This window comes from Heteronotia binoei, chromosome 9 (assembly GCF_032191835.1).
Source record: "Heteronotia binoei isolate CCM8104 ecotype False Entrance Well chromosome 9, APGP_CSIRO_Hbin_v1, whole genome shotgun sequence".
Classification (NCBI taxonomy): Eukaryota; Metazoa; Chordata; class Lepidosauria; order Squamata; family Gekkonidae; genus Heteronotia; species Heteronotia binoei.
In genome coordinates, this window is record NC_083231.1 from 109,114,037 (window position 1) to 109,127,368 (window position 13,332).

General features: G+C 45.6%; 1 protein-coding gene across 1 annotated transcript in view; it reads left to right on the forward strand.

Moving 5' to 3' along the window:
- CCNI (cyclin I) overlaps positions 1–13,332 on the forward strand; it is an 87,244-nt gene that overhangs the window by 53,907 nt on the left and 20,005 nt on the right. The window contains exon 3 of the mRNA XM_060247160.1: positions 9,067–9,201. Within this exon, the coding sequence (XP_060103143.1) occupies positions 9,067–9,201 (135 nt within the window). The remainder of the gene's footprint in view (positions 1–9,066; positions 9,202–13,332) is intronic.

Sequence of the window (13,332 nt, forward strand, 5' to 3'; positions counted from 1 at the left end):
CTTTGTATATTAGGCTACACCCCCTGATGTAGCCAGTCCTCCAAGAGCTTACAGTAGGCCCTGTACTAAGAGCCCTGTAAGCTCTTGGAGGATTAGCTACATCAGGGGGGTGTAGCCTAATATGCAAAGGAGTTCCTGCTACAAAAAAAGCCCTGCTTAAAACATGAACACTCTTACAGTAGTTCCTTCAAGTATCTCCCTGATGCCTACCCTCCCATTTCCACCACCCATTATGCATTAGCACTGGGACAATAAACAAGGACATAATACAAGTAATGACTAGTTGCTCTCTGCCAGCTGGAGATCTGCTGTAAAAGTGGGAGATCTCCAGGCCACACCTGGAGGCTGGCAACCCTAATCTGGAGCTCTGCTAAGGGTGCGGTTGCCGTAACAAACAAAACAACTGTGTTAAACAGCAGTAACTTTGTAGATTTCTGTTTTTATTATTATAAATTCTGTACTTTTATTACGTAATTTGTGTTGCCAAAAAACTGCAGAAGACACCAGGATGTCTTATTTCTTCTTTAAGGTAAGGAATAAGATATCTTTAAAGAGGAAATAAGATATCCTGGTGTCTTCTGTAGTTCTTTGGCAACACAAATTGAATGATAAAAGTACAATGTTTATAATAATAAAAATAGAAATCTACAAAGTTACTGTTGTTTAACACAGTTGTTTTGTTTGTTACAGTTTGTGTACTGTGTTTTGCCTGTATGACTTGTTTGTAAGGGTACAGTTGCCAGCAGTGCATTGGAAAATACCTGGAAACTTTGGGGGTGGAGCCAGAAGAGGGAGGGGCTTGAGGAGGGGAGGGGCCTCAGCATGGTCCAGTGCCATAGAGTCCACCCTTCAGAGCAGCCATTTTCTCCAGGAGAGCTGATCTCTGCCAGCTAGAGATCAGCTGTAAAAGCAGGAGATCTCCAGGCCCCACCTGGAGGCTGGCAACCCTGTGGGAAGTTAAGGTTGTATTAATACTTCAGGGCATCCATAAAATATCGCTAGCTAGTGCAAAGCTTCAATTAGCTGATAGGATTCAGGCATTGGTCTTTTAAAGTTGTCTTTAAAGTTTGCTTCTAGCCTGAGAACAGTTTTATGAGATGTGTTTGAAGGTGCAGATGTTTTTCCCCCTACTGTTTTTATGCTCTGGCTGGTTTTTCTAAAATAAAGTTGATAGCATTTTAAGATTTTTATGTTTTTAAATATATATATATTTAAAAATATGTTTTTGTTTGTAAGCTGCCTTGAGCAGATTCTCAGGAGAGGCAGCAGAGAAATGTCTAAACCAGGGGTTTCAAACATGTTACCCGGGGGCCAAATCAGGCCCCCAGAGGGCTCCTATCAGGCCCCTGAGCAACTGGCTGTCATCTGCTTCCTTCTCCCTCTCTCTTGCTTTCTTCTGCATCACAGCTTGCTTTTCAAGGTTTGCTCAATCGCACAGGAGCTAAGAGCAAAGCCTCTACTTTCTCCATTGGCTGAAGCTCTTCCCTTAAAAAAAAACCACTTTAATTGTGTTTGCGTTCTTTATGGAGTTTATACCTGTTCTACCTAATCTTAAATTGGCTCCACATGGCCTGGCCTGACAATGTTTCATTTATGTCAGATCCGGCCCTCATAACAAATCAGTTTGACACCCCTGGTCTAAATAGATCAATAGAATGCTCCAGAAAGTGATCCTCAGGTCCGGGTGGAATATGTCTTGCAGATGGACGGCCTTACATTTAACAGAATCTTTAGGCTGCAATTCCCCAATGTGTGGGGTTGCCAGGTCCCTTGGCCACCCACAGCAGGTGGGGGGATAGGGTTGCCAGATCCAAGTTGGGAAACTCCTGGAGATTTGGGGGTGGAGCCTGGGGAGGACAGGGACTTCAGTGGGGCACAATGTCATACAGTTTACCCTCCAAAAAGCAGGGCTTTTTGGTAGCAGGAACTCCTTTCATATTAGGCCACACACCCCTGATGTAGCCAATCCTCCTGGAGCTTACAGCAGGCCCTGTACGAAGAGCCCTGTAAGCTCTTGGATGATTGGCTCCATTAGGGGTGTGTGGCCTAATAGGCAAAGGAGTTCCTGCTACAAAAATAGTCTTATATCAGGCCACACCCCCCTGATGTAGCCAGTCCTCCTGGAGCTTGCAGTAGGCCCTGTACTAAGAGTCCTGTAAGCTCTTGGAGGATTGGCTATACCAGGGGTGTGGCCTAATATGCAAAGGAGTTCCTGCTACAAAAAAAGCCCTGCTCCAAAGTATCCCTGAACTGGAACTGATCTATGCCGTTTGGAGATGAGCTGTAATTCTGAGGGATTCCCAGGTCCCACCTGGAGGCTGGCAACCCTACCAGTGTGGTGCCTGCCCACACCTTTTCTGGTGCTCACCAGGTGTTTTTATAATAATAATAATAAATTTTATTTGTATCCCGCCCTCCCCACCTAGGCAGGCTCAGGGCGGCTAACAGCATTTCATAAAACATACAATAATAAATAAAACCTTTAAATTTAACAATATAAAACTTTAAGTTTAACAACATTAAAAACCAGTCAATACAATTAAAATAACTTGGTCTGACAGTGCCGATGGTGTTTGACGCTAGTTATAAAGCCCAGCAAGGGCTTCTGATTGGCGGTGCAGATTAAAAGTCATCCTCCCAAACAGAATTTCTGCCTGAAATGTTGAGCAATTATTGTCAAGAGTTGCTCCATCTTGTTCCTCTTGTCATGTGTATTCAATTGTACAATGCTGTGCTGTGCTTTAATGCTGTGCTGCATTTGCTATGCCTTTGATATAACTGTAGCTTGTTGCTTATATGGAGGGAGGATGGCATGTCTGGGAATTGGCTAGTTGCTAGTTAACCAAGGTCAAAGAGCTGGAGGAGATGCGAACCATGAACTAATAGTGGGCACCTGCGGTGTTGAGAGCTTAGCAAAAACCCCGCGCAAAACCCCCGCTTTTGCTTGGCGTGCTTTGGCTTGAATTATAACGGTCAGGGCAAAGGTTTATAAGTTGGGGGAACTGACAGAGAGGTCAGTTCCGACAACGCGTGTGTATGCCCATGAAGCTGGAATAAAGATCTTGAACATCAACTGTCTTTTTTCTTGACTCTGGGTCTGATAATTATGAGTTATATATAACCTCACTCCCTGTCACGATGTGGCCAGCTCTGCCTTCTGTGGCAGCCATTTTGTCGTCATGCCAACAACCCAGTGTCAGAATTCCAAAGGTGCCCACACCCTCAAGAAGTCCGAGGACCCCTGATTTTGGCAGTAGGCGAAGAAGCGGCGGGGATTTATGGGTTAACCTTGCTTGCTATATGGCAGGTCTCTTCAGTTTTCAAGTTTTGAGCATAATGAACTGTGCCTGGCCGATGGCCAAGAGGCTTGGTTCTTTAACTCAGCACGCCAAAAGACACAGCCAGCTGTTTTTTTAAAGCTCTGCAAAGTACACAGAACCAGCGACAACAAGAAATATATTTAATTAAGGAAGAGGAAAACAGCCACCCCCCCTCTGACCTCTCCCTGCCCCCACTCCTGTAAGAGACCTTCTATTGCTTAGAAACGAAGAGCCAGAAATGAACGTTTGCTAGCCTGTTAGGTTGAATACAAAGGGGCTCTGGAATTGAGCAGAGAGTTTCGATCATGGGAACGATATATCAAACCTCATCCACAGTCTGTTCTCTGCTAGATGTGGTAATGTTGATTTAGGGTTGCCAGCGTCCAGGTGCGGCCTGGAGATCTCCCACTTTTGCAGCTGATCCCAGGCAACAGAGATCAGCTCCCCTGGAGAAAACGGCTGCTTTGGAAGGTGGGCATTGCACTCTGCTGAGGTCCCTCCCTAAACTCCACCCTTTCCCAGATCCACCCCCAAAGTCTCCAGATATTTTCTAACACAGACCTGTCAACCCTAGTTGATTTGCATAAACGAGCCGCTGTTACATGAAGCCCCCCAGTGTTTTCTGGTGCTTTTCTTGCTGGCCTCCCATCCAAATACTAACTATGGCCAACCCCGCTTAGATTCTAATCTGAGTTATTCAGGCTGGTATCTGACTGCACCCCAGTGTTCCCTGAAGGCTTTCTAGAGGCACCTGAAATGCACTTTGTAGATCCTGGGTTGCTGATACTGTCGGGCTATCCCTGCTATTAAATATAATATGATCGATAAAGGCAGAGTTGGCGTGCCTGGACTTCTTTCCATGCAGTTAGCTGCCAGGCAGTGATCTGCAGCTGGTTGGAAGGGTGGTGGTTCGGGTTGGGAAGGACATGGAGATTTTGGGAATGGAGGCTGGGAAGCACAGAGCTCAGGGAGGAAAAGGTATAATGCCATGGAGTCTACCTTCCAAAGCAGCCATTTTCTCCAGGGGAAATTATCTTGGTCATCCGAAGGTCATTCTTAATAATGGGAGATCTCCAGGTGCCACCAAGAAGGTATAAGGAGAATGGGGGAGAAAACCAGCTGTTGAAACATAATACAGGGGTGGCAAAACTTGCTTAAGATAAGAGCCACATAGAATAAATGTCAGATGTTTGAGGGAGGGAGGGAAGGAAGGCAGGCAGGCAAATATATGGGGTTGGGAGGAGAGAGGGAGAAGTGAAAAGAAAGTAACTTTAACTTTATTTATTTATTTAGTTAGCTAGTAAGTAAGTAAGTAGGCTTATATTCTGCCCTATCCCATAACAGACTCAGGGCGGATCACAATATAAATTGGACAGTAAAAACCTACAATTCAAATGTAAAACAATACAATAAAACCAAAACAGTAAAACAGTAAAGCAAAATAAGGTGCATCACTGGCGGAAAAGGCACATTTCACAAAATGCAACAGTTTTTGGCCCAAGAAGACGTGATGGTGTTAATAATCAGATTCAGCACCACAACAAGGCTGTAAAGCATGATGTCACAACAAGGGAGGCCGACTGATGGAATAGTTGGTGGAATAGGACGCCCACTGCCTCAACTAAAAGTCCGGCGGAACAGCTCCATTTTACAGGCCCTACGAAATGGCAACAGCTCAGATAGGGCTTGGATCTCCATAGGGAGCTGATTCCACCAGGCAGGGGACCAGAGCATTCTCCAACCTGCTGGCTGGCTTGGCTTGGAGAAGTGGTTTCAAGAGACAAAATGCCTTCTCCAAGCTGGCCAACGGGGCAGTTGGGGCTTCAAGAGCCACACAATATGTGTGAAAGAGCCACATGTGGCTTCCATTTAGCCACCTCTGGCATAACAGCCTCAAACAGATTCACGAGTGACCGTGGTGGTCAATTCCTTTTTGGTATTCAAAAGCCGTGAAGTTGTCTGAGAAGCGAATGGCCAAGGCGTCAACCTTGGAGAACTGTAGTAGCAAGCAGGGAGAGAGTGCATCTCATCCAGAGGATGCTAGAAGGAATTGGGACACTCTCCAAAGGGTCTCTTTAAACTGGGACATGCAGTTCTTAAGCCAAGGTATTACTTTTAGCAGCAGTGACAGTGTGCCAAGGTATTACTTTTAGCAGCAAGGACAGTGCTCCTTCAAAGAGGAGGGCAGCCATATGGGGTTACCTGCTGCTCATTGTGGCTTTTGAAAGACACCTAGAGGTGATCCAAGCTGTGATCCATTCTGCTCCAGGCTTTGCAGCCAGATCTTTTCTCAGCCTGGCTGAACAGGGAGGGTCTCCGGTTACTGCAGATAAACAGTAACTGTGAGAGCTTTTGAATACGAGCGAGGGGTCACGGCCTTGCAGTCGGATGAGATTCGTGGGAAAGGAGACTTTCTGTTTGGAGCGCCAGCGATTTCCCCAGAAACACCTTTCCTTTTTAAAAAACCATGTTACCTTTGGACTGAATCACTGTCTTGGTCTTAAATGGTTTTACTTGATTGCTGATGGACATAGGTATGAATGAAACAGCCGTCTACTGAGTCAGGGTCATGGTCCCTCGAGGTCAGTATTGTCTACTCAGACTGGCAGCTGCTCTCCAGGGTCTCCAGCAGAGGTCTTTCACATCACCTCCTAACTTGAACCCTTGAACTGAAGATGCCAGATGTTGAACCTTCTATAGACCAAGCAGATGCTCTGCCACTGAGCCACAGCCCTTCCGCACTCTTGTATTTCTTGTATTTTAGTGGGGCAGCAGCTAAATGCGTATGAAGGAAAGGTCCCCTGTGCAAGCACCAGTCGTTTCCACCTCTGGGGTGACGTTGCTCTCACAATGTTTTCACGGCAGACTTTTTACGGGGTGGTTTGACATTGCCTTCCCCAGTCATCTACACTTCCCCCCCCCCCCCAGCAAGCTGGGTACTCGTTTTACCGACCTCGGAAGGATGGAAGGTTGAGTCGACCTCAAGTCGGCTGCCTGAAAACCCAGCTTCCGCCGGGGATCGAACTCAGGTTGTGAACAGAGCTTAGGACTGCAGTACTGCAGCGTTAACACTCTGCGTCACAGGGCTTTCTAAATACTTATGAGGAAGTACCATATAAATAAATGCAGGGTAGTGGTTGGTGTCATTCTTTTTCTTTCTGCTCTATTTCTTTCTTTCTCTTTTTCTTTCACTCTCATTTTCTTTTTCTCTTGCTGTCTCTTTTCCTTTCTCTTTTGCTGTTTCTGTCACTTTCTTTTTCTCTTTTTTGTGCTCTCTTTCTTGCTTTTTTGCTCTATTTTCTCTTTTGCCCTTTCACTCTTGCTTTTTCTCTCTTGTTCTTTTGCTGTCCTTGGTTCTGTTTTGTTCTCTTCTTCTCTTTCCCTCTCCTGCTCTTTCTCTTTCTTTTTCATTTTATCACTTTCTTTTTCTCTTACTCTTCCACTTTTTTGCTTTCACTCTTGCTTTTCCTTTCACTCTCACCTTTCTTTCACTCTTTTTCTCTTTCTCCTTTGCTTTCACTTTCACTTTTCCTTTTCCTTTTCCTTTCTTGTTTGTTCTCTCACTTTTTTGCTCTTGCTTTCTCTTTTTGCGTTTGCTTTTTATTTTTCTCTCTTTCAATCTCTTTCGCTTGCTTTCTCACTCTTTCTCTTTCTGATATTTCACATTCCTAGTACATATGGACACAGCAACTTTTTATATGACAGTGCACACACTGGTTGTGCGAGCAGGAATAAATGGACAGTTCTCACAACAGAGAGATGGAAGCAGTGTGATCCCCTAAGGCTCAGTATTGGGGGCAGTACTATTCAATTCATTTATAAATGATCTGGAATTAGGGGTGAGTAGTGTAATGGAGATGTTTGAAGATAACACACAATTATTTAGGATGGTAAAAACCAGAGGTGACTGTGAAGAGGTCCAAGAGGATCTCCACAAACTTGATGCACACAAGTTGATGCACTGGTACAAAAAGTCCCAGCTTCAAATATAGGCTAATGAAGAAAATGATGATATTGGGTTTATATCCTACCCTATACTCTGAATTTCAGAGTCTCAGAGCAGTCACAATCTCCTTTACCTCCCCCCCGCAACAGACACCATGTAAGGTAGGTGGGGCTAAGAGAGTTCTTACAGCAGCTGCCCTTTTAAGGACAACTCCTGCGAGAGCTATGGCTGACCCAAGGCCATTCCAGCAGCTGCAAGTGGAGGAGTGGGGAATCAAACCCAGCTCTCCCAGATAAGAGTCCTCTTAACCACTACAAAGTGGCTCTCTAATGAGGCCTGAATTTGCTGAGACTGAGAGGAGAAAAGATCTTGGGGTCATAGTGGATAGCTCAGTGAAAGTGTCAAGCCAGTGTGCTGCAGCGGTGAAAAAGGCAAATGCTGTGCTAGAGATTTTTAGGAAAAGAACTGAACATAAATTGGCCAATATTTAATGCCGCTGCATAGATTTATGATGTGGCCTCATTTAGAATGCGTTGTACAGTTCTGGTCATCATATCTCCAAATGGACATTGCAGAGCTGGAAAAAGTAGAGAGGAAGGAAGGCAGCCAAGATAATTAGGGGGCTGCAGCGCCTTCCCTAGAAGGAAAGGCTGAAGAGTCTGCAACGTCACTTTATAAAATAGACAACTAAGGGGGAGTATGATAAAGAGGTTTACAAATGTATGCATGGGGTGGAGTGAGTTGACAAAGAGGAATTATTCTCCCTCTCCCCAAAAAGTAGAACTGGCGGACAGCCAATGACGCTGATGGGAAGTCGGTTCAGAGAATGATTAGAATGTGGGATCTGCTGCCAGAAGATGTAGCGATGGCCACAGGAAGAAACAGCTTTTATTGTGTATAATTCTGTATAATTTTTTTCCAGCTATTTTGTGGTGTTGTCGCTTGGAATTTATCTTAATAAATATGAGGGGAACCTTCACATTCAGAGGCACTAAACCAAGGGAGTCGAACTTATTTGTTATGAGGGCCGGATCTGACCAATGAGACTTTGTTGGGCCGGGCGGTGTCAGGCTGGGCCTTGTGTGTACCTATTTAAGAATAGGTAGCAGAGATATAAACTTTTTAAAGGACACAGACAAACACGACTAAAGATTTTTTTTTTTTTTTTAAATTTAAACTAAAACACACCTAAAACATTTGCACTTGTTGGTCTGAAAGGTGTTTTCTTTGTATTTCTTCCATGGGATCCAGGGAACTGGGCAAAGGAAGCTCTGGCTCTTTCCTTCGTTCTCCAGGGAGTAGGAGGAGGAGGAGCCTCAGCCCATGGAAAAAATCAAGGTTTTGCTCTGTAGCTTCTGTGCGATTGAGCAAACCTTGCAAAGCAAGTTGAGATGCAGAAGGAAGCAGAAAAGAGCCAGTTGCTCAGGGGCCTGATAGGAGCCCTCCAGGGGCCTGATTTGGCCCCCAGGCAGCATTTTTAACACCCCTGCACTAAATCTCTGGCTCCCAGAGCCAGGAGGCAGCATCAGGGGAAGGTCTTGGCCTCTATGACCCATCGTTGGCTGTATAGAAGAACTGGTTGGCCACTGGGTGAGAAAGGATGCTGGACAAGATGGACCCCTGGTCTGGTCCAGTGGGGCTCTTCTTATGTTCTTATGTTCTTAAGTTCTTATATGATTATTTTTATGCGTGTGTGGCTAAAATGACTTTGGGTTGTCCACACACAGGGTGGATTATCTTCTCTTGCATTAGTATTTGCAAACATTTGGGATTCTTATTTTCCCTTTTTTCCTCCAACAGGATGTAGGCATTTCTCCAACCCAGCGGGACGAAGTAATCCATTGGCTGACCAAACTCAAGTGCCAGTTCCACCTTTATCCAGAAACGCTCGCCCTGGCTGTCAGTCTCTTGGACAGGTTTTTAGCTGCCGTGAAGGTAAATATTTGAGAACTGGAACCTTGAGAAAGGCCCGTTTGTAGAAGTCGCTTGCTCCCCTGGATCTGACCCCTCTGTGGCAGGGGGCATGGATTTTTCACCCAAGCCATCTTCAGGGCTTGGGTTTTTTTGTAGCAGGAACTCCTTTGCATATTAGGCAACACCCAGGTGATGTAGCCAATCCTCCCAAGAGCTTACAGGGCTCTCACTACAGGGCCTACTGTAAGGAGGATTGGCTACATCAGGGGGTGTGGCCTAACATGCAAAGGAGTTCCTTCTGCAAAAAAGCCCTGGGCATCTTCATTTCAGACCTCTCCTTCCTGTGTACTATGTCATCCATGTGGAACTGCTGCTCCAAGGATAAAAATCCAAACGCCCTTGGGTCATGTGGCAACTTTTAGAGCACGCAAAGCTGCTTCAGAGTGAGTTCTTGTTGAGCGTTGTCTGCTCTAGTGAGATGTAGTTCTCCACCGTTTCAGGCAAAGAAAAGTTTTCTGACATACGATACCTGCTTTTAATGGAGATGCCAGGGATCGAACCCAGCCCTCTTGAACACAAAGCGAATGCTCCTCTGCTGACCTGGGGCCTCACTCAGGAATGATCAGGCATGGTGTTCTGGATTGTGGTGGTGGTCTTAGATGCCTGGGTACATGTACTCAAACCAGGGCTTTTTCTGTAGCAGGAACTCCTTTGCATATTAGGCCGCACCTCATTGATGTAGCCAATCCTCCAAGAGCCTACAGGGCTCTTATTCCAGGGATGTGTGGCCTAATATGCAAAGGAGTTCCTGCTACAAAAAAAGCTCTGCTGCTCTGCCTGGTCATAGATCCAAAGGAGTTAGCCATGTTAGTCTGTCGCTGCAAAATAGTAAGGAGTCCAGTAGCACCTTTAAGACTAGCAGATTTTATCGCAGCATAAGCTTTTGAGAAACACAGCTCTTCTCGTCAGATGCATCTGATGAAGAGAGCTGTGTTTCTTGAAAGCTTATCCTACAATAAAAATTGTTAGTCTTAAAGGTGCTACTGGACTTTTTACTACTCTGTTGCTCTGGGAGCTGTTCAGAGTGTGATATTTTACAGATCCTCTTGACGGGGTATACAATGAAATGTTTGGGGATCTCAGAGTTGAATTAAATTTAATTCTCCCCCTGCACCGTATCTTGTTTTTTTTTGCGACACAAGCATTTCAGAAGACTCCCTTTGGGAAGGAATGTTGCAAGCACGAGGCCGTGCTGTTTTCTTGTGCGTAATTGCTGTTTTTAGTTTCACCTATAAAATTAAGTTTCATGTTCTTGGCAGCATTCAGCGTGGGCAAACGGTAAATAATGGAACTTTCCTGCTTGTGCTGCTAAAGCAGCTGGCCCAGTGTTTAGAATAGGATGCCAAGATGGTTTTATTGGTTCTGTTTCCTAAGGTAAGTCATGGAGTTCCTTCTGCAAAAAGTGATGCCCACCCAAGGAATGCAGCCTCCGACTCTGACTGATTTCCCACTAGCCTTACCCCACTCTCTCCTCTTCTCCATGGGGCTTCCGTCGGATTTCACACAAGCTGACCCGGGGCTGCAACTAGCTTTGCTTCTTTTGCGCAGCAAACAGAAACTGAGTTTTAGAGGATCTTGCTTGATGCATGAAAGAGGCGGAGCGAGTTGCAGCCTCGGGGCGCATTGTGCGAAATCCGACGGAAGCCCTGCTGATAAGAGGAGAACGAGAGCGAGGTAAGGCTAGTGGGAAATCGGTCTCTGTAAAAGCCAGCCCCATGCTTGCTGTACCTGCTCTGTTGGCCTCTTATGTATGTTGAAAAAATGGCAGAGGAGAGAATAATTCTGTTTCACAGTCTGCCAGACTGAATAAAGCATCTACAGATAAATTGTAATACATTTCTTGCTTTTTCTGGGCTTCTGTTTCAGTATAAATTAAATCATTCAGAAGTCTAGAAGGATGCGGCACTAAAGAAGTATCAGTGGTTGTTCAGAAGGAATTTCTAAATTTCTGGGGAGGGGCCGTGGCCCTGCGGTAGAGCATCTGCTTGGCACGCAGGAGGTCCAGGTTCAGTCCCCAGCATCTCCAGTTAAAAGGACCAGGCAGTAGGTGATGTGAGAAGACCTCAGTCTGAGACCCTGGGGACCCTCTGCTGGTCTTAGACAATATTGACCTTGATGGATTGACGGTCTGATTCAGTATAACAAATGTGTGTTCATACGAATTTCTGAATATTGCATCACTTGCCAACAAATCAGTACTGTGGCAGAGAATGGGATTGGGCTACTTGTTTTAGTCTTGGGACTTGGGGTACCTGCTTGGTGTTAGCCAAGTGGGTCTATAAGAACATAAGAGAAGCCATGTTGGATCAGGCCAGTGGCCCCTCTAGTCCAACACTCCGTGTCACACAGTGGCCCAAACCCAGGTGCCATCAGGAGGTCCATCAGTGGGGCCGGAACTCCAGAATTCCTCCCCCCTGTTGCCCCCCAAGCACCAAGAATACAGAGCATCACTGTCCCCAGACATAAAGCTCCATCTATACCTTGTGGCTAATAGCCACTCATGGACCTCTGCTCTTAAAAACCTAAGAGAAGTCAAGCTGGATCCAGCCAATGGCCCATCCAGCCCAACTCTTTGTGTCACACAGTGGCCAAAACCCAGGTGCCATCAGGAGGTCCACCAGTGGGGCCAGAACTCCAGAATCCCTCCCCCCTGTTGCCCTCCAAGCACCAAAATACAGAGCATCGCTGCCGCAGACATAACGTTCCATCTATACCTCGTGGCTGAGAGATCTTTTCCCCACAGAATTTTAGGATTGAAAGGAAGCCATGGCCCATGAACCTTCTTACAACAGGACTGAATCCCTGTGTATGACTGTGGCTAGTCTCCCTGTGGAGTTCTCTACACAAAATGCATCTTGTGGGATTGAAATGAAAAATGAAATCCACATTCTTTTAATAGGAATGCAGGCTATTTAAACTGCTTATCCTTTCAATCTATCTTGTGATGAAATAATCTTACTGCTTTTTGTGGGTGCTTGAAGTTGCACCATCTGGCAGGGATTAATCTCTAGATGACTTGAGGGTAACGATGGGAGATTCGTCTACTGAAAATGGCCTTTTCCCCTTAATTTTTCCTGTTCTGGTCCTCAGAGGATCCCCGGAAACTCCCCCCCCCCCCGGTACCCCTGTCTCTATTGTGATTTTGTCTGGGCAGAAAGGAAGGAATCGTCCCAAGGGTTTGAGATTTGAGATGCCCATTTCGCTGGGTATCTACTACTGTAGATCTGTTTTCTCCTGTTTCAGGTTTTCAGATTGTGTACGTGTTTCATCCTTGCTTTATTGTCAGTAAAATTTTAACCCAAAGAAGTGTGTGATAGGAGCAGCCTTCTTATCAATCCCTTATCCATTGTCTCCCCTCATTATGAGTTTTTGCCCAATGTGTGGCAGAATCCTGCCCACTGTGTCTCATCCTGGCAGGTATATTTTTTGAATGAGGCGAATATAAGGAAAAAAACCCCTGCTTTGTGAGAGTTAATCCAGCAGAGCGTTCTGTTTCTGTGCGTGTTTGTTAGGTTCCTCGAGCCGAGGAACAGAAAATCTTTTTGACGATTTCAGTTCCCTCATCATCATCAACCTGGAAGTTGTATAATTCCTCCACAGTCATTACTTTTGTCATCCTGATGTTCGGCTGTAGTCCTGCTTCAGCACTTTCTGCTTTAAACTTCCATCAGGAATCATTTCAAGCCTTCACTGTTTTCTGTCACTGATGTGGTGTCGTCTGTGTATCTGGGACTCTTTTTTTTGTAGCAGGAGCTCCTTTGCATATTAGGCCACACACCCCTGATGCAGCCAATCCTCCTGGAGCTTACAGTAGGCCCTGTACTAAGAGCCCTGAGAGCTCTTGGAGGATTGGCTACATCAGGGGGGTATGGCCTAATATGCAAAGGAGCTCCTGCTACAAAAAAAGCCCTGTAGCGTATCTCAGATGATTAATGTTCCTCTGTCAAAGACCCAAGTTTGGGTCCCTCTGAGTCACTGCCCCTTGAGCGAGCGAGCAGCACTCTGACCTGCGGTTCCTCAAGGTTATCTGCACACAAGGAACCAGGTCTTAGTAAAATATTTGAAGGTTTATTTAATACTTTGAGAAATAAG